The sequence below is a fragment of the Lissotriton helveticus genome, chromosome 6, assembly GCF_964261635.1.
Source record: "Lissotriton helveticus chromosome 6, aLisHel1.1, whole genome shotgun sequence".
NCBI lineage: Eukaryota > Metazoa > Chordata > Amphibia > Caudata > Salamandridae > Lissotriton > Lissotriton helveticus.
Genome location: NC_136067.1, coordinates 356,709,956 through 356,731,036, shown reverse-complemented (window position 1 = coordinate 356,731,036; position 21,081 = coordinate 356,709,956). Strand labels below are relative to the sequence as shown.

The 21,081-nt window shown below is 47.1% G+C and overlaps 1 protein-coding gene across 1 annotated transcript in view; it reads left to right on the top strand.

Moving 5' to 3' along the window:
• GREB1 (growth regulating estrogen receptor binding 1) overlaps positions 1 to 21,081 on the top strand; it is a 656,933-nt gene that overhangs the window by 583,156 nt on the left and 52,696 nt on the right. The window contains exon 29 of the mRNA XM_078647791.1: positions 8,179 to 8,397. Within this exon, the coding sequence (XP_078503917.1) occupies positions 8,179 to 8,397 (219 nt within the window). The remainder of the gene's footprint in view (positions 1 to 8,178; positions 8,398 to 21,081) is intronic.

The window sequence follows — 21,081 nt, the reverse complement described above, 5'->3', positions numbered from 1 at the left end:
GGGCAGGTCCAGGATATAGTCAAAATGTCTCTACCAACCATCGACTATGATGATGTTCATATGCTGTATTTATAGAGTAACACTCATCTGTCCACATGAAATTAATTTGCCACAATCTAAACATGTCATTTTAATCTTTCCAAAGTTCTTCTAAATATTTGGGACCGTTTCCCTTGCCTCTGATGCTGTCAGTGCCACTTCTTTGATGAATGTACTGGAAGGTCGGGGGTTCTCCTCCAAATCTCTCTTTTATGCAGCACTATAATTAATTGGTGCCACCTCTCCATATGACGATGCATGGTATAGTTACCATAACTATATTTTTTTTCGGTTCCTCTGGAGAGTACATCGTGGCAGATGAAGCGTATAACGTACCGGGCATTTACCTTTTTTTGCATGTAGAGGAAAGGAAAAAAAAATCGAGCGTCCGAGTTCTAAGGTGTCCCAGGGCCATTTTAGTGGACCAGGCCCAAATCCAAAGAACAGGCCGCCATTTTGAGAGTCCTGTTGCAGCCGCCTGTCGCTGTAGCATCAAGAGCGGCCGAAACTCAGCTGAATGGCAACTGAAACGGTAAAGGGGCGCCCCACTACAGCAGACGAGCCTCCACCTAGGAAGGCCCGTTCACGCCGCCTCCCCCCCCCCCTTCGGGCACCCCACGCCGTTATTCGGAGCAGTATTGTAGGATGGCCACACCAGTGCAGCAACTTGCTAGACACCACCTCGGTGGTAACCGAATCTCAGCGCCTTGTGGTGTCTTCTATTCAGAAAACTTTGTTGTGCTGCCTTCGACCTATTCGCCGCAAGTGCGCACGCAACTCAGCTGCATAGCTTGCTAGACACCACCTCGGTGCTAACCGAATCTCAGCGCCTTGTGGTGTCTTCTATTCCAAAAATATTGTTGCGCTGCCTTTGGCCCCATTCGCACATCGGTCCGCTACTGACGCCATCTCACAGGCCAACGGGGCGCCCCACGCCGACTTTCAGCATTGTAGGATGGCCACACCAGTGCAACTTACTAGACACCACCTCGGTGCCATCCGGATCTTGGCATCTCAGCGCCTTGTGGTGTCTTCTATTCAGAAAATATTGTTGCGCTGCCTTTGGCCCCATTCGCACATCGGTCCGCTACTGACGCCATCTCACAGGCCAACGGGGCGCCCCACGCCGACTTTCAGCATTGTAGGATGGCCACACCAGTGCGGCAACTTGCTAGACATCACCTCGGTGGTAACCGAATCTCAGCGCCTTGTGGTGTCTTCTATTCAGAAAATATTGTTGCGCTGCCTTTGGCCCCATTCGCACATCGGTCCGCTACTGACGCCATCTCACAGGCTAATGGGGCGCCCCACGCCGAGTTTCAGCATTGTAGGATGGCCACACCAGTACAGCAACTTGCTAGACATCACCTCGGTGCCATCCGGATCTTGGCATCTCAGCGCCTTGTGGTGTCTTCTAGTCAGAAAATATTGTTGCGCTGCCTTTGGCCCCATTCGCACATCGGTCCGCTACTGACACCATCTCACAGGCCAACAGGGCGCCCCACGCCGACTTTTACCATTGTAGGATGGCCACACCAGTGCCACAACTTGCTAGACACCACCTCGGTGCCATCCGGATCTTGGCATCTCAGCGCCTTGTGGTGTCTTCTATTCAGAAAATATTGTTGCGCTGCCTTTGGCCCCATTCGCACATCGGTCCGCTACTGACGCCATCTCACAGGCCAACGGGGCGCCCCACGCCGACTTTCAACATTGTAGGATGGCCACACCAGTGCGGCAACTTACTAGACACCACCTCGGTGCCATCCGGATCTTGGCGCGTTGTGCTGCCTTCGGCCTATTCGCACATCGGTCCGCTACTGACGCGAACTCACAGGCCAACGGGGCGCCCCACGCCGACTTTCAGCATTGTAGGATGGCCACACCAGTGCTGCAACTTGCTGGACACCCCCTCGGTGCCATCCGGATCTTGGCGCGTTGTGTTGCCTTCGGCCTATTCGCACATCGGTCTGCTACTGACGCCGCCTCACGTGCCAACGTACTTTCTCCGCATTTTATACCCTATGCCGCATAACAGGTCATGTGACTTGTTTATAAAACTTTTCATTGGTTCAATTTACTTTTGGTTTCCTAATGATGGAAGGCTTGATCATATGACCTAAAAATAACACTTTTCATTGGATGAAAACTTTTTTTTTCCCAAACGATGAAAGCCCCACCTTGTTTCTGGATGTTTCAGACTGAAGCTGGCGTCAGCATGAAAGCACCACCATCTCGTGGCTCCGTCGTGGTCATTCCGCGAGCAATCATGGCAGCCGCTGCCCACCAGAAGCCTGCAGGAGTCGGGGGCCCCCAAAACTTTTGTTGAATCCTCAAGGCGGAGGGGACGCTTTCGAGAATGGGGTCCAAGACCTAGCAGACAAGCGTCCGATTTCCAAGGTGTCCCAGGGCCATTTCAGTGGACCAGGCCCAAAAAGGAAAGAGCCTGCCACCATTTTGAGAGTCCTGTGACAGCCGCCTATCGCTGCACCGCAAGAGTGGGCGCAACTCAGCTGAATTGCGGCTTTTGACACAGTGGACCAAAAGCGGACGGAATGGCAACTGAAACGGTAAAGGGGCGCCCCACTACAACAGACGAGACTCCACCTGGAGAGGCCCGTTCACGCCGCCTCCCCCCCCCCGGGGTGCCCCACGCCGTTATTCGGAGCAGCATTGTAGGATACCAAAACCAGTGCGGCAACTTACTGGACATCACCTTGGTGCCATCGTTCTGCTGCCTTGGAACTATTCGCACAACAGTTTGCTACTGATGACCCACCCCCCGCGACGCCCCACGCCGGATGCCGAAATCAGTGCGGCACCCAGGCAACATCACCTGGGTGCCGTCCAGAAATCTGGACATTGTGCTGCGTTGGGACTATTCGCACAGCCGACCGCTACTTCGTTGTTTTTCCCTAAAAATGTTTAAATGTTTTTACTGTTTTTGTTTTGTTGTATATATTTATAAGTTATTAAAGTTTTATAATCTTACTACTTTGTTGGAGTGCTATATATTTTTAATGTGACACATAATTGTAAAAACTTTGATGTACAAAGAGTCATCCCTGGAATCTTCCGCTTCAGGCTCGGTCCCCTCCCCAATCACAATACAGGATGGTTTTCAGATAGTAGGAACGCGTGTGCTGTGACGGATCTCATCGAGTGTGGGCCTTGATCTACTATAACTCCTTTGAAGAGGGGTGATTCTTTACAGCTGGGGCCATAAACTACATCTGCAGGGCTAGCTGATAGCCTAGGACCGGCCTGGACAATCGGACACAGAGGAAAAGGAGTGTCAGAGGGTGCGGTAGTGAATAGGGCGAAAGGGAGGTGTCGGGCGGGCACAGGGTGTGATTCTCAGGGAAGAGCAGCGCAGATGGGGGGAGGTTTATTACCCATGCATAAGACAGAGAACGGGGGTGACCAGTGCCTAGGGGAGATGCTTGCGAGGGTGGGGAGCCATGCTAAGGATCGACAGCGTGCAGAGAGTGGGTCTGGTCAAGGCATCTAAAATGACTGCCGTGCACGACAAAAGTGTGGCATTTGAAAAAAGACAAGATGGCGCAGACAATGTTTTTCAACACTTCCTGATTTCCTTCGAATCGAACGTTAACAGACGTTGGGGCATATTACCAAAGTTAAGCGATATTTATCCCTAACGATGCTTAGCAACGAATTTTTTACCGCTAAGCATCGTCAGAAATTATCGCAGATAAACCTTGCTATTATCAAGGTTTATCGCAAATGCGATAAAAAACGACCGCAATGCATTAATATCGCTGAAAACTCCGCGATATTCATGCATTACCGAGCTAATGCTCTTAGCCATGTTATCCACCTCCCATTGGATAACATGGCTAAGAACTGCTCAGGGCAGGTGGTAGCTTTTGGAGATATTCGCGCTTAGCGCGAATATCTCCAAAAGTTGGTAATAGGAGATAGCGATGTTAGCGACTGTTTCCAGTCGCTAACATCTTGGCATGCCCACTTTGCATGTCATTAGTGATAAATATCACTGACATGCAAAGTGGGGCCCAAGATGGTCGCTATCTCCTACTAGCGGTCGCTAACTGGTGTTAGCAACAGCTAGGTAATACAGAGATAATTTTATCTCCGCGAAGCGGAGCGCTGTTACAGATATATATCTTTTTTTGAACGTTAATTTCTCAAAATCCACTGAAGCACATATATTGAGACCTATCAAAGGCACATCGAGCTACCAGTCCCTACAATTTTGCCAAGTTTCGTGCAAATCCATTCAGCCGTTCGATTATTATTATTATTATTTTTTTTGCCCCGCGGGGCCCTTTTAAAACCTCCACATCAAACCTAGGGGGTCAGGGAGGATCTACTATGCCCCCTTATGGTCATTTGCCCCTTCGCTTTGGCCTCCTCTTGTCTCTCGATCCTACCGAGAGACAAGATGGCGGCCGCTACGGACTGTTTGGAATGTTTACAGACGCCGGAGAACCAATCAGCTTCGCAAAGCTCCGTTACGCGAAAAGTACGCGAAGCGGAGCGCTGTTACAGATATATATCTTTTTTGAACGTTAATTTCTCAAAATCCACTGGAGCACATATATTGAGACCTAGCAAAGGCACATCGGGCTACCAGTCCCTACAATTTTGCCAAGTTTCGTGCAAATCCATTCAGCCGTTCGATTATTATTATTTTTTTTTTTGCCCCGCGGGGCCCTTTTAAAACCTCCACATCAAACCTAAAGGGTCAGGGAGGATCTACTATGCCCCCTTATGGTCATTTGCCCCTTCGCTTTGGCCTCCTCTTGTCTCTCGATCCTACCGAGAGACAAGATGGCGGCCGCTACGGACTATTTGGAATGTTTACAGACGCCTGAGAACCAATCAGCTTCGCTTCACAAAGCTCCGTAACGCGTAAAGTCCGCGAACCGGAGCGCTGCCTGGTCCGCTGTTACAGATATATATCTTTTTTTGAACGTTAATTTCTCAAAATCCACTGGAGCACATATATTGAGACCTAGCAAAGGCACATCGGGCTACCAGTCCCTACAATTTTGCCAAGTTTCGTGCAAATCCATTCAGCCGTTCGGGCTAAAAGTGAGGCCAACCGCCCTATGGAAAACTCAATGTTAAAAACACGTTTTGGGACCCCCCTTTTTTCTCGGCCCCCCCCTTGACGAACCCCCCCCCAAATTTTCAGGGGCTGCTCAGAAACAAAATGTTCCATTTTCCTGAAAATTTCAGCCAATTCCGTCCACAAACGCCAAAGTTATTAGACATAGAATTTTCAAAAATCCCATAGAGAAAAAATCCTAACTATATATACCTACTGGCGACCGCCAGTAGGTAATGTGTCTTTAGGACATTACTATTTTATATACTGGGGACTCCCACCCCGACGACGGGGAATGATTCAGGCATGTGAATCTATGAAAGATACCAATACTGGATAACTGCAGTTACAGGTAAGTAACGCATTTCTTATATTTAGTTACGGTTGCCTAGTCATACATAGAAGAACAAGTCCCCAATAGAGGATAGAGGGAAAGGGGGAGGGAAGTTGAAACAAGGGGGCTGGAAGGCAGACCTAGGTTCACCAAGATGCACCATCAGGAGGGGGTCCTCTTGTTCAGTCTATTGGCCTGGGGTATTTCTGGAGCCTGGAATTAGTGCCTTTGTTTAGCTTCCTCTCTTTCTGTATCCTGGGCGCTTCCCCCTCTTCATTCACCCTCAATGGGGGCTGGATGCTCTCAGCCGTCTAAAGCCTTGGCCTCCGCACACAGGAAGGAAAATAAAGTCTCCAGGGGAGCTGGTGTTGACAAACCTGGCTGCTGTTGTCCTTCAGGCTCTGTGTCCATTTTCAGGTCAGCAGAGGCATTCATGCATGACAAAGCACCCCCACCCCTGAAGGCACCCCTGGCTAGTTGAGGGTCACCTCTCAAGGATTGCCACAATGTCTCACTCTCCCTATGGGGCTCTGTCTCCATTTTGCTTCCCGGTGTGGTCTGCGCCTGTCTCCCCGGGGCTCCTAAGCTGGAGTGGTTTGGCCTGACACTCCGCTCTTGTTGGGGCCTCCTACTTCTGGTCCGGCATCGGCTCACTTGCTGGGTCCCAGCTCGCAGGGATGGTATAATAACCGCACATTTGGAGGGAAATGAGCCCACGACAGGCTCGGCTGCAAATACCTCCCATCTCTGCATCTAAGAGGCAGGGTCTGCGGTTCATTTCCGTCTCGCGTCCGTGGCAGCCATTTTGTGTTCGGGCAGCTCCTTCTTGCTTTAGAAGAAAGGGACACCACATCAGCCAGAAAGAATAGAAAAGCGTAAAAAAAATTGTACTTTTTGGGCCACTTAGGATTCCCGCTCTGTAAAATCAATAGGGGGATCCTGGACAGCTGTCTGTGAACCGGCGGCTGCATTAGAAGAGACAGGTGAATGGAGAAATTTTTTCCCCAGCATGTCATTAAGGTAAAAGTCAGCTCCTTCCCTTTTAGGGGAGCAAGTGGTAATAAATGTATTGCCCTTACCTGCAGGGCAATATCGCATTTTAAGTAGCCTACCCCTCATTATGGCCCCTTGCCTGTACCTCACCTAATTATATTCAACCAATTTGCGATTCCTTAATAGCGAAAAATACTGATTCGCTATTAAGGAATTGCAAAATGGAATGCATCAAGAAATCACTTAAAAAATAGCGATTTCTTAGAATTCCTTAATTGCGACTCGCAAATTGCGAGTCGCAATTAAGGAATACCTCCCCATTCATTCCTATGGGCCTAGAGGCCCATAGGAATGAATGGGAAGACAATCTCAATTTGCGAATCGCAATTAGCGATTCGCAAATTGAGATTGCGATTTCAAGGGTGCAGGGGTGTCCAAAGGACACCCTGTTGCACCCCTGAAATTGATATGTGCACATATGTTGCGCACACACATGCCCTTGGGGCACGTGTGTGCGCAACATGGAACTTTGAAAAATGCACTTTAGTGCCTTTTTCAAAGTTTTTGCAAATTACCACGAAGTTGTACTTCGTGGTAATTTGCGTGCCCTATTAGCGAATTCGCTATTTTAGAAACTTTTAGGCATTGCATTTAAGGAATCTCAAATTGAGATTCCTTAAATGCAAATAATCGGAATGTAGCGATTTTTAAAATTGCGATTTTTGCATTTGGGAAGATGCATCCCAAATGCAAAAATACCGCTCGCAAAGGGCCAGATTCTCAGAATCTGGCCCTTTGCGAGCGGATTTTGGTTTGATGAATCTGGCCCATAATTCTTAGCTGTTTGCAGCACCTTCAAATCTGGGCCTTATTTTAGAGTAAGTTATTGCCCTAGATGTTAATAACAAGAGTACATCTAAAAAGAGTCCAACCCCTTCAGGCTGCCTCACAACATCCCCAGGACATGGAGGTGTTTATCATTTCTAAATGTGCTACCAAGCACAGTCTCTTTGCACCTGATGGCTGGTCAGGAGATTACTTTCCTTGCTCAGAAGGGTCAGCCTAGATAGAGGAAGCAGAGATGAATTCATTGCAGTATGTCTTGGGGGAAGTATTTGCTAGATTCTTCCATAGTAGGACAAACAGCTGCTGAGAGTTATGTGCGAGCCTTGCATGTCACATGTTTGAATCGTGGCAGGACTGAATCAGCCTTACATTCTACCAGGTTCAATAAATTGAGTACCACTAAATTGGATGATAGACGTATTATCACTTACAATTCTCTGGGATGGCACAACTGTAAGATCATATATGTTTTATGATTATAAAACAGCCTTTATGAAGTTATGAAATATACTGATTATAATAAATTATTCTTGAAATATATAAGTCCTTAAAAAACAAGATTCACCTCTTAAGGACTGAGGCTGTGCATCATTACACTTTGATAGCAAGATCTGCGATGCTTTGGAGACAAACAGTGGTTAAAGGTAGAGAAGGATCCCTTTCATTTCTAACAGGATGGTTTATTTCCTCCATTCTTCTTTCAGTGCTGTCTTCCCTTACACTTGATATTCAGGCCTTTTGTGCACTCAGTGATGCTTCCACTGACATGCGTATCATCAAGAAACCTCTCTGGACATTTATTTTCCCTATAGATTCGAAGGAGGGAGGCTGGAAGACTTTGCCTTGTTATGTACCTCCTCCTCCTCTCTTTCAGGGGACATCCAGTTTCAGAAAGGAATGTGTCTCTGAAGGCTGTGCTGCAGCACATGGAGGCGGCCCCAAACATTACCCTTCATGCCTTGGTCGGGATGCGGAAATGGTCAAGTAAAGTGAAGAGCTGCGACATCAAGGAGCCCTTCTCCCGCTGCCACCTGCATGATTTCATCCTCCTGAACGTGGATCTCACGCAGAATGTACAGTACAACCAGAACAGGTGGGTGCAACAGGTCCTTTTGTAGCTCAGCACATTATGTCCTGATCTCTGTAAGTCAGTATGAGTCAGGCGTGGAAGGTATTTGAGTTGTGCAATTGTCCCAGTGTTCTCTTTCAGTAATTGTAGTCCAACTGACATCTGAGCACCCTAAAATAGTATTTAAATCCTGTGTATGAAATACTTCTGTAAGAGATAGGACAATGAATTTATAGGGAGAAGTGCCTTTCTCAGAGGTATTGATGTACAGTTCTGGTTCAGTACTCCACACCCGTTTCTTCACCACATCACCTCTTTTTACTCACGGTTTTACTTGCTGGTCTCCTAGTACCTGTTCCTTGTTTATATGGGTTATAGTGTAGTGTGGATGTTATAGAGTTTTGGTAGAGGATCTTGGTTTAATAGGTTTAATGCAAGCCTTATGTAACAGTCAAAGAAACAAGTGTATATAATTCTACCTTTTTCAGAGCATGTTATTTGTTAATAGACAATTAAGCCCTTATTCTGAGGGCCGAAGAATTTCAGATGCAAATTGCACATCTGGTAAATAGGAACTTTGGCGATTATGGTATTTATCAGGTGCGATTTGTGCGCTATTCTGAGTTTCAGAATTGGGAAGTGCGCTAATTATGCATGCTTTTTTCGCTTCTGAGATGAGTAAAGTGGTCAGTAGATTTTGCGCGATTTGGTGCAACTTGCCTGTATAACTTGTAGCAGCTATATTCTGGAGAAAACCTTACTGACAAAATCCCTTGAGGTCTAAAGAGCACCTCGTTAAGAAAACCTTTTACTTTTTCTCAAACCTTTTCTGGTGCAGCGACTTCCTTCTGCCCTTCAAACCATTCCAATCTGTTTATATTTTACAAAAATCTGATAGTCTTTCTTGACACTTCATTTTTTAGCTGATCATTTGACTGCCACTATCATGTCTGTTTTATTGGTATGTGTCAGTTTTAAAGTGTTTTATAATATATATGCTTAAATTGTATGTGCTGAAAGTGCATCTGGCCTGCTCTGTGCTCAAGCAATGCGCGTAATGAAAATAAATGATGAAACAAAAAGACAGGCAGAAAATATATTCTAAATTGTCATCCAAAAGTTCAGGTGGAGTGGTGGTAGCTAATTCCTTAGGAATATATTTAGAACAATGTAGTAGGTACAGCTAGCCCCTCATTCGACTATATGGCTAGATGTTGCGCAGTCAAATTGATGACATTCTTGACAACAACCGTGGTGGACATATTAATTGCATTTCTGTAGTGTGAACCTCAACACATGGGTAGTTGAGTTATTTACAATGAACACGCAGCATTGGGTAAGTCAGTAGATCTGAGTTAATGTGCCAATGCTTAAGATATTAGCATATTAAAGCGGGGAACACATGAGGGAACCGGCAGAGAAGAAAGTTTGACAGCTGCACTATCACAATACAGACATAAAGATGTATTACAAGTAGTTATACATCACAGTTAATTTATTTTGGGGTTCATTCCCTGGTGTGGGTGCATATTATATAGTTAGGGAATACTGAATCACAGAGGTAGTGAACCTGCGTAAATAATTGTGAGGTATTCAAAAGGTGGATTTAATTTTAGTGTGTCTGTATGGCTTTCAAAAGGAAAACAGTTTATGACCTATCTAAATCTCTTCTGGAAGAATGTTCCTTATTCTTTGGTTGTTGAATGCCAATGCTTGTTTTACTGTTTTTTTTAATTTTGCTACTTTGGAATTTATTGGAAAGCTAAGGTTTTCTTGCAATGGTCTGGCAGTCTCCAAAGGTGACCTATCACAACTGACTTACTGAGTCTGCAAGAGCACTGCAAAAACCTCCACGCCCCAGTTTACCATCTAATATCTGATACTGTGATGATTTAATTAGAATAGATTTAGGAAGCCAAAGGAAAGGGCACTTGATGAGAAAAAGAAAAATCTCTCCGGACTCGTCTTGCCTACAGGTCGCCAAAGTCTCCGGTATATAACACGGTCTTCATAATGAACGTAACTCTTCAGATCTAGTGAGATACGGTCCTCAATTAATCGCAAACAAGGCAAGGGCTTTAATGTGTAAAATAAACACTTACATACCTTACTGCACTTGCTGACGTTTTGTGCCTTCATTTACCAAAAGTACGCGTGAATCATTGGGGAGAAAAGAACAGTCCAAGCTTTGCACAAGCAATCTAGTGTTTACTAATATGCTAAACATTGATTCTAACTCTAACTAACATTTTGAAACCTTTTATATGAATACCTGTATATCTTTAAATAACAACATACCATGTGCCATGCATCCTGCATCTAATTCTGTTACATCCCAGAATAATTACATTTGAAACTTGACAAAACGTGTGTAGTCACTATATAAGGTCAATTAAAACACTTCTTTGTTTTTAAAAGATGCTAGCTGAAGTTCTTCGCAAAAGAAGGATATCCCAGGCCGAGATGGGTTGAGCCGATAAAAGCCATGTAGCGACTAAAGACTTGAAAGTGAAGCTGGCGGCTTAGAACGCTATTGAGAGACGTTTTTTTTAAAAATTCTTTTTATTAACAAAAAGAAACAAACAATACACATACAAACATCGACCAGAGAGCATTGGGTGACCACTGTTACATATATAGAGATGCAGACTTCCAAAGGCAATAGCAATCAATTAAAAGAAGAAAACTGGCCTAGGCATCCTCTTGGTCCACACTGGCAGGATCCAATTCCGGTGGTTCACAGATATCGCCTCGATAGGCATTCCAGGTTCCCCAGATCTTGACCCATTTGCGGGGTCGCCCCCTGGACACATACACCGACTTCTCACGAAACATACACCAGACAAGGTCTTCCATCCATTTCCCAACCCGAGGTGCCCGAGAAGCACCCCAAAGCTGGGCTATATTCCGCTTAGCAACCGTACAAGCGAGAGCCACCCAGACCTTACCATGACTCGGCAGGTCCGTAGGCTCCCACACATTCAACAGACATCTCCTCGCCTCCATCTCGACCCTCACTCCCTATACTTCACTCATCTTCGAATGTACCTTGGTCCAGAAGTCACGAACCCTCTCACACTCCCACAGAATGTGCAGAACCGTCCCAAACAGCCCACACCCCCTCCGAAAGTCAGCAGACCCAGCCAAACCCATCCTCAGCAATCCCGGACCCGTGATGTAGGAGCGGTGCAAAATCCGAAGTTGAACCAATCGGAGTCTCATGGGGACCGCCATTTCCTTAGGGGACGACACCCCTCCCTCCAATCCTCCTCGTCAAGAACAAAGCCATCGGCGACCCACTGTCCGCGCAACAGCACCAAGGGATCCTCAGTGTGATTGACCAGCTTACTGTATGTTAAAGAAATCGCCTTAGTGGGCACATGGCCATCAAGCAATCGATCCTCGAGCGGGGAGGCCACCAGCGGCGTCTCGCCTCTGTGGAGAACAGCACGCAAGGCATGATTAACCTGAAGGTATCGAAACGTTCAGTCTCATTCAGCTGATACTTAGCCTGCAACTCCTCAAACGTCAGCAGTCTGCCCTTACCCCACACATCACGCACCTGCGTTATACCGATCAAGTCCCAACGATCAAACCCTTTCATTTTCCAGAGGATCCCCAATATCTCAGAACTCCACAATGGAGTGGCCAGTGTCAAGCACCCAGCCCATTTAAGGTCCCTGTTGGCCTCATGCCACACTCTCGTAGAGATCGAGGGAGGCCCTACCAGCGGGAAACGACCGCGCTTCGCATATAGTACCCGGGTGTACTCTCCCCCCGGCACCTGAACACGGTCCATCGCATAACCCGGATCGACCGGTGAGCCATAAATAGCGTGGTTGATAGGGGCCAACTGGGATGCCCAGTAATATTTCCGGATATTAGGCAAACCAATACCCCCGTCATACCAAGGAAGCATCAATTTCGACAGTGCAATGCGGGGCCTCCCCTCCCACAGAAGGCTACGCTGCAAAGACTCAATCTCACTAAAATACGACGGGGGCACGGGGTCAAAGGAATTCTGTAGAGCGTACAAAAATCGCGGGAGAGCCATCATCTTAAAAAGGAAAGCTCGGCCCAACAGAGAGAGCGTCAGCGTCTTCCAACGCACAACATCGCACGAAGTCTGGCCAAGGGGGGCAACAGATTCAAACGGAAGCGCACCCTGGGGTCCTTTGAAATCTGGATCCAAAGGTAGCGAAAACTGACCGATTCCAACTTCACAGGGCAGTTCTCAGGCACCTTAGGGAGATCCCCGCTCAAAACAAAAAGGATCGACTTCGCCCAATTAATCGCAAAGCCCGAGTATCTCCCGAAGATAGCAAGGATGTCCATAAAAACAATGAGGGAACTGCGAGGGGAGGTCAAGTACAGCAGAATATCATCAGCATAAAGCGAGATCTTGTCCTCCCACTCCGAGGTCCAACGCAAGTCTCTGATCGAACGATCCCACCGCACCCAGGCCGCGAGCGGCTCCAGGGCCAAGGCAAACAAAAGAGGCGAGAGGGGGCAGCCCTGTTGAGTTCCCCGTCCAAGAGAAAAGTCACGGGACCTATGGTTATTCACGACCACCCGAGACAAGGGGGCCGAGTAAAGAAGACGAACCCAGCCAATAAAGACGGGGCCAAACCCCAGCTTCATCAAAACTGCGAAAAGATAAGGCCACTCCACCCGGTCAAAGGCCATAGTAGCGTCTAGAGACAACCACAATGGACTTTTTAAAGCCATGTAGCGAGAATCGGCTTGAAAGGGAGCATAGAGTTTTTTTTTGGGGGGGGGAGTTTTATGTAGAGCGAATTCGACCTGAAGGTATCAGATCACTTTACATGAGCACCAGTTGCATTACAAACGGACACATTCATTTTAGTAGGTAAGGGGAGATTAAGCGATTTGCCCAGAATCACAGGCGGCTGAGTATCCATACTGAGACTTGAACCAGGTTCACCAGCTTCGAGGTCGACTGTTCTAGTCGTTAGGCCAAATGCCAAGAAGAGTCTCATTGAGCTTTTGGAAGCCATGAAGTGAGTAATGGCATGCAATGTAAAGTAGCAGGAACCATGTAATAAGCAAGCACAACAAACAGAGAACACTTAAGTATGGTAGAAATACGTAACTCTATAATCGGAATCTCAAAGTCAAGCAAAGCTCACAATTCCACACAGCCTATTTGGTGAATGTTTGTTAACTATGCTGCGTCCTCCTTCAACATTGCGTGGTAAAACAGTACTGTAAGATGCGGCTTGATACTAGTCTCACTGTCGCAGCATCCATAAAAGGAAGAAGAAACCAGAGTGCAACCCTTGAGTTCGTGTAAGGAACCCCGTTTCTCCACATTATGGTAGAGGAGGAGCTTGATATAAGTTTGTACTAGGTTAGGCCAAGCAGTACCTCCTCAGCCAAGATTATTTATTTATTTGGCTTATAGAGCGCGACAGATACCCAGAAAGGGCTTCCCGGCGCTAAGCAGAATATTGAACTAGAGGGGTAGGAAAGGCTATGAATGGGAGGCCAGAAGAGGTCACTGTTAAAAAGCCAGGTCTTGATGGCTTTGCGAAAGTAAGAATACCTGTTTTCAAGACGGAGCGGTTGGGGAAGGGAATTCCAGAGTTTGGGGCCGAGGAGGGAGAAAGATCTGCCTCCCATCCTTGCCCGGCGTGTTTTAGGGACGCAGAAGAGAGAGACCTTGGGTGGCAGATCTCAGGCATCGGGCAGGCATGTAGGTGTGCACCAGGGTCTGAAGATATTTGGGAGCCTTGCCCCACTTTATCCTGTGCATGAGGCTGAGAGTCTTAAATTTGATCCTGTTTTCGATTTTTAGCCAGTGGAGTGCCTTTAGGTGGCTGGACATACGATCTCTCCTATTGCATTTACAGAGCAGCCTAGCTGCCGCATTCTGTATCAGTTGGATGCGCCTTGTAATTGCCTGAGATGCCCCCAAATAAAGGACATTCCCGTAGTCCAAGCGGGAGGTAATTAATGCGTTGATCACTGTCTTTTGAGTGTCACCAGGGAGCATCCATATGATCTTTCTGAGCCATCTTAAGATTGTGAAACAGGTGGCTGAGAGAGCGTTCACCTGGGGCTCCATGGTTAGTTCTCTGTCAATGATAAAGCCCAAAATACGGACCTGGTGCGATGGTATTGGCAGGGGGCCCATTTCAGATGGCTAGTGTCTGGAATTCCAGAGGTTCTGGTCGGGGCCTACTATCAGAACCTCGGTTTTGCTGCCATTGGGTTGAGCCTGAAGGCGTGAAGGATTATCTTGGTTATCACTTGAAAGAGAGAAAACGATTTGGGAGTCGTCAGCATATGTGTACATGATGAGACCAGCAGATTCAGCAATCTGGGCCAACGGGGCTGCATAGAGGTTAAAAAGCAGGGGGCTTAATATCGATCCTTGTGGAACCCCGTGCGGAGAAAAATGGACCTTAGATGCCGCATTGCTGGAGGAAATTTGGAATGTCCTGAGCATCAGAAAATATGCTATCCAATCTAATGCCTTTCCTCTTATGCCTATCTTGGAGAGGGAAGCCTGGAGTGTATTGTGGGAGATATTGTCAAATTCCGCGCTGAGGCCAAGAAGGATCAGCGCGGCAGTGTTACCTGTATCGACCAGATGTCGAAGGTTTTCCACAACTCCAAGTAGTGTGGTTTCCGTGGAGAATCCCGTGCGGAAACCAGATTGGGAGGGGTGCAAAATGTTATTTGCCTCAGTGAACTTGGTGAGATGTTCGTGGACATGCTTTTCCAAGATTTTGGAGAGTGCAGGCAGGAGGGATATTGGACGAAAATTTGCCAAGATCTTGGGGTCGGCCGCTGGTTTCTTAAGGAGGGGGGAGACCATGGCATGTTTCCAGGATGACGGGACTGTGGCCGTGGAAAGGGATAGGTTTAAGATTTGGCTTAGCACGGCAAGGAGAGGAGTGTCCAAGAGTCTAAGTATAGAGATCGGGAGAGGGTTGACTGGCGACCCGGATTTGACCTTCCCTAGGATGTCCCGTAGACCTTGGACGTCTATCTCGGGCCATGAAGTAAGTAGCATGTGGGACAGATGAGGTTGGACCAGGGTGACATCTGTGTTGGATCTTGGGTTTTGCGTACTTGTAGATTGGGCTTGCTGTTGTATTGTTATGTCTTGATGAATGATCTCGATCTTGGAAGTGAAATATTTTGCTAGTTCCTCACACTGAAAGCTGTCAAGGGGAGGAGGTTTGGAAGAGGTATTTGCGCCTGCAAGCTCTTTTACAAGATTAAAAAGAATTTTTGATTTGTTAGTAGCTTCAGATATGGATTTAGTAACGTAGTTAGATCTTGCATTCTTACAGGCTTTATGGTAGAGCTTGAGCTCACTTTTGTAGTGTAAACTGGCAGCCGGGGAGTACTCCTTCCTCCACAGGTGGTCTAGTCGTTTACATTTAGATTTGGAGGCTTTCAGGTGCTCGTTGTACCACGGGGCAGGTGGATTGTGGAAAAGTGGGTTTTTTGTGTGCTAGGGGCAAGCAGGTGTCTAAGGCATCTAGGAGCCATTTATTGATGTTGGTGGCTGCCAATTCGATGTCTCCGGTGTTTAAAGATTCCTCTGGAATAGTCAGGCTTAGAGTGGACATGAGGTGATTAATGTCCAGATTCTTCCAGTTTCTTTTGAAGGACTTAGTGGTCCCACTGGAAGGGCTGACGGCTAAGTGGTCTCCCAGATGGAATCTTATTAGAAAATGGTCTGACCAATCTAAGGGCAGAGCCTGCTGGCACTGTAGCTGGGGGAGGCTGGAAAAAATGGGGTCCAAGAGGTGTCCCTTTTTGTGAGTAGGACCTGAGTTTCCTAAGATGAGATTCATGGCGGCAAGATCATGAATCAAGTTTGTGCCTGGTTTGTTAGCAGGATCATCAAAATGAATGTTTAGATCTCCAAGAACGGATAGATGGTTGTAGTTCACCCTTACCGGGGCAATCCAGTCCACTAGTTGGGTGGCCCAAGGTAGAGTGGGGCCAGGCGCGCTGTAAATCAGAAGGCCAGTAAAAGTGAAGGTTGGGTGAAGTTGAAGTTTAAAGAGAGCCGCCTCACTTGCAGGAAGATGAATAGGTTCCAGCAGGCATTGCAGCGTTTTCCTAAAAATGACTGCAATCCCGCCTCCGCTACCGGAAGTTCGGTCCTGACGAATGATGGCATAATTGGACGGTAGGGCTTCGGCGATGTCTGGGCCAGAGCTAGCATGTAGCCACGTCTCGGTAAGAAAGAGGGCGTCAAGGGAGTTGTCGGACAAAAGGTCGAAAAGGTCCCTTTTGTGTTTGCAGAGCGACCTGCAGTTGAGACTGCCAAGTAGCCAAGAGTGAGTTGTCTTGTGGTCTTTGGGTCTAGGTCGCTGACCACATAATAGCGGGGTATCAAGATGAAAGTTACATGTGCGACATGCGATGCTATTATCCCTATAGTTGGTTAGAGTTTCGCAGGTGTGTTTAACAGGAGGACGTAGGGATCGTAATAGGTCAGGTGTGTAGGTAATCACTCCTCCAGAGTTTAAAGGCCCTGGGCCCGGCCAGGCGCGGACGGGCGCAGACGGGCTTCCCTTTGGCGCGCAAACGGCACTCCCGCTGCGCTCGTCCGCTGCGCTTCTGGAAGATACACATTTTATCTCATAAGGGAAAGGGCCGGAAGGGGCGTGGCCTCGGGACGGGGGCGTGGCCTGTGGCCTCGCCAGTAATGTCGGCAAAGGACTTTTTCGTCCCGCAGCAGCGCTAAACTCCGCTGCGCGGGTGTCTGGGAGGAGTGGCAGAGCCACAGAGCAAAGTGCAGTTTAAAAACACAACAAGGTAAAGTGACACTCAAATATTAAAAAATCGCAACTGATCTGCCTGCTCCCGGCTTTCCGCCTCAGGAGTTCAAGGTATCTAGTGACGCTAGTGATTCAGCGCCCTAAATGCGCTAGTCAGGGGGCGTGGCCTCGGGAAGGGGGCGTGGCCTGTGGCCTCGCCAGTAATGTCGGCAAAGGGCTTTTTCGTCCCGCAGCAGCGCTAAACTCCGCTGCGCGGGTGTCTGGGAGGAGTGGCAGAGCCACAGAGCAAAGTGCAGTTTAAAAACACAAGGTAAAGTGACACTTAAATATTAAAAAATCGCAACTGATCTGTCTGCTCCCGGCTTTCCGCCTCAGGAGTTCAAGGTATCTAGTGACGCTAGTGATTCAGCGCCCTAAATACGCTAGTCAGGGGGCGTGGCCTCGGGAAGGGGGCGTGGCCTGTGGCCTCACCAGTAATGTCGGCAAAGGACTTTTTCGTCCCGCAGCAGCGCTAAACTCCGCTGCGCGGGTGTCTGGGAGGAGTGGCAGAGCCACAGAGCAAAGTGCAGTTTAAAAACACAACAAGGTAAAGTGACACTCAAATATTAAAAAATCGCAACTGATCTGTCTGTGATGGATTAAACCCAGATCTTTTGACTGGGTGTGAGTGTTTGATTGGTTCAGATGCTCCGTCCATCACCACCCCCTTTTGTACTACACTGAAACATCGGCAGCACATTGGTGATAGTTTTCCAAAAAAGGCAAAAATGAGAACTTAAGGTATCCAACAAGCTGTGTAGACTACAGTTAGTTAACTGCAAACTTATGGTTGTATGTCACTATATTGCTGTCAACTACCATTATATTGTTAAAGTAAGTAAATATTTAATCTACTTACCATGACTATATGGTGATAGTTGATACAGTGGATGCAATATTCATGTAGGTAGATGTTCTGACAGTGACACCAAAATAACACATTGGAGGGTTGAAAACAAAAAGCATATATCTTAACTTGACACTGGGAAAATGAGTAGGGGATGTTGCTGCAGTGCTGCAGTGCTATCAGAAACACCAAAAGACACAAAGCACTGTGCTGATCAGAGAGCAGCCGGCTGAAACTGCCAAAGATTCACTAGCACTAGAAACTTCCATGGATATTTTATGTGAATTTCACTGGCAAAATCTATTAAATCATTCATTAAAACTTCAGTAGTGCTCTTGTAAAATGGAAAGAAATCTGCACACATTTGGAATGTTCTAAACAAAGAGCTTTTCAGTTTGAGAACATTTGATTGAAACTTTATTGAAAATGTTTTCAATTCTGAGATGTGGTGTTAAGATTTTGGAGGAGTTATGTGTAAATTCATTGTAAACTTCAGTGGTGCTTCTTTTTCATGAAATGCTCCCAGTTTAGGCATATATTAAAATTGTCTTGAAGCAGGTAAAAGTTGAAATAGTAGGTTTATTAACAGCACAGCAAAGGCATCCGCCTAGGTTGGTTTCCAGGTGCAACTGGTTACAACCATGTGGAACCATACATTATCAGCATTCCAGAAAGAACATGGAATGCATGTGAAAATATACAAGTTGCATGCTGTTAAAGGAACAGAACAGTAAAACAAACAGTAACATGTACCATAAGGTATTTTGTGAATTAAATGCAACACATCCCCCTTATTAGGGAAACAAAGAAAAGGGAAAAAAAGAAAGAAGATACATTAAATAAAGTCATTAAAAAATTTGGGAATACTCCTAATGCGAGTGTTGGTTTTAACTCTCGAAGCAACCGAATCAAAATAATGTACATTACTTTGTTTCTCCAGTATTAGGGGTGTCTTTCATAGATTCACATGCTTGAATATTCCCCGTCGTCGAAGTGGGAGTCCCACGGTATATAAAAATAGCAATAATGCTAATATGACATAAATGATAACATCATACATAATAAAATAGAGATAATACAGTCTGTAAAACCTCTACAATGGTAACTTCCATAGGAAGACATTATAAAGAGAAAACTCATTTGTAACATATCAGTGTCATTATGTTAGTCCAAACTGCAGCCAATCAGGCTCAAGCACCCTCTAGAACCTTCTCCTCAGAAGCTCAAGCCCTCAGATTTTCTACCGTGTGAAGGGAGTCTCCCTGAGCTCTGCTCAGTTTTCTTCAAGTATTTCACTTCAGTTGTTTTTTCTACAAGATGTCAAGTAAGAAGTCTTTGTTTAGACCTTGCTCTTCCTGTGGGAAGCTCCGTTTGTTTGAGAAGGACCCCCACCAAAAGTGTATTTACTGTTTGTATCCTGAACACAAGGTGGATGACTGTAAAATCTGTAGAGCTTTTCCAGCTAAGACTCTCAGAGACAGGGAAGGTCGTCTTCTTCTATGGTTGAAGTGCCTTCAGGATAAAGAGGATGTTTTGTCAGACGCAGAAAGTCTCCAGTCAGGCTGTTCTACTGTTGCTTCCAAGCGTGGAAGTGTTCAGGGTTTACCTTCTCCATTTTTGAAGAAGAAAAAGTTGGATTTAACAGTGGCACAAGTTCAACCAACAGCTCCTATGGTTTCTGTGTCTACGCCCACGAGACCTGGCTCTCAGGCGTCATTTCCACCCACTATAAGTGTTGTAACACTTCTGACACCGCGGTCGTCGACGGGCTCGTCGACGACCGTTCCATCGACAAGATTGGCTGTGGTGTCTTCGTCGACGACTTCAGTGACGACGACGTCTGCTTCCTTGTCGTCGACGATGGTTGTGTCGACGTCTTCTACGTCGACGAGAGCTTCTATCTCCTCTGTCTCGTCAACGATCCCGATTGTCTCGTCGGCGACGAAATTACCGTCGACGAAGAAATCCTCGTCGACGTCGAAGAGTTCATCGTCGACAAAGGTCCCGTCGACGCTGACCGCTCCGTCGACCAGATCGTCGACGACGGCTTCGTCGACGAAGTGGATGACGACGGATCCGTCGATGAAGATTCCGTCGACGAAGGTACCGTCGACGAAGGTGCCGTTGACGAAGGTGCCGTCGACCAAGGTGCCGTCGACGAAGGTACCGTCGACGAAGGTACCGACGACGAAGATTCCGTCGACGAAGAGTTCATCGACGACGGCACCGTCGGCGGGAGAGCCGAAACGCTCGTCGACGTCTACTGCTACATCGTCGACGCCCGCCGTGGAAACAACTGCTTCGTCGACGGCGACAGCTGCAGCTGCGGCAGTTTCACAGGGATCACGGCCAGAACATACAGGATCCACGTCAGGAATGGGTTCTTTCGCCACCATGCCTCTAGTGCCTCTGCCTTCCTTGGCCTCGTGCAAGGAGTCTACTCTCCACTTGCCACCTCCTTCTCTCCAGCTACCATCACCAATGATGGCTACTGATCACGAAACGGAATCTATTGGGGACGACGATGTCCTTGACGATGCACATAGTCCTTCGGAATTAATAATTAAATGTCAGGACACAAGTTCTGAGGGCGAGCAGGAGGAGGAAATTGACCGCCAGGACGAACAATATGTACAGGTTCCTATGGCATCATTTCCAGTATCTTTGTTTTCTAACCTCCAGCATATGCTGGACGACTACAATCGAAGATTTCCGCCAACCCCTCAGGGTACACCAGGCCCCGCTCCTTCGGACACACCAGGCCCTACAAACCATCAGCATTCTTTGGAGCAGACTGTTCACCCATACAGACCCCGTCCTACTATCCCCATGACTCCGCAACCTGTTGCGCAAGAGGAGGAGGAGTCGGACAGAGAAGAAGGGGAAGTACCCCAAGATACTGATGAGGAACAGGACCCAAATATGGCGGAATTCGATGACTATCGGATACAGACACCCTCTCCTCAGCAGGCAGATGCTGGTGATTCACCTCCGGTTGACATCGCAAGCTTCCATGTGCTGATGAATAAAGCGGCGGACCGCTTTAAATTA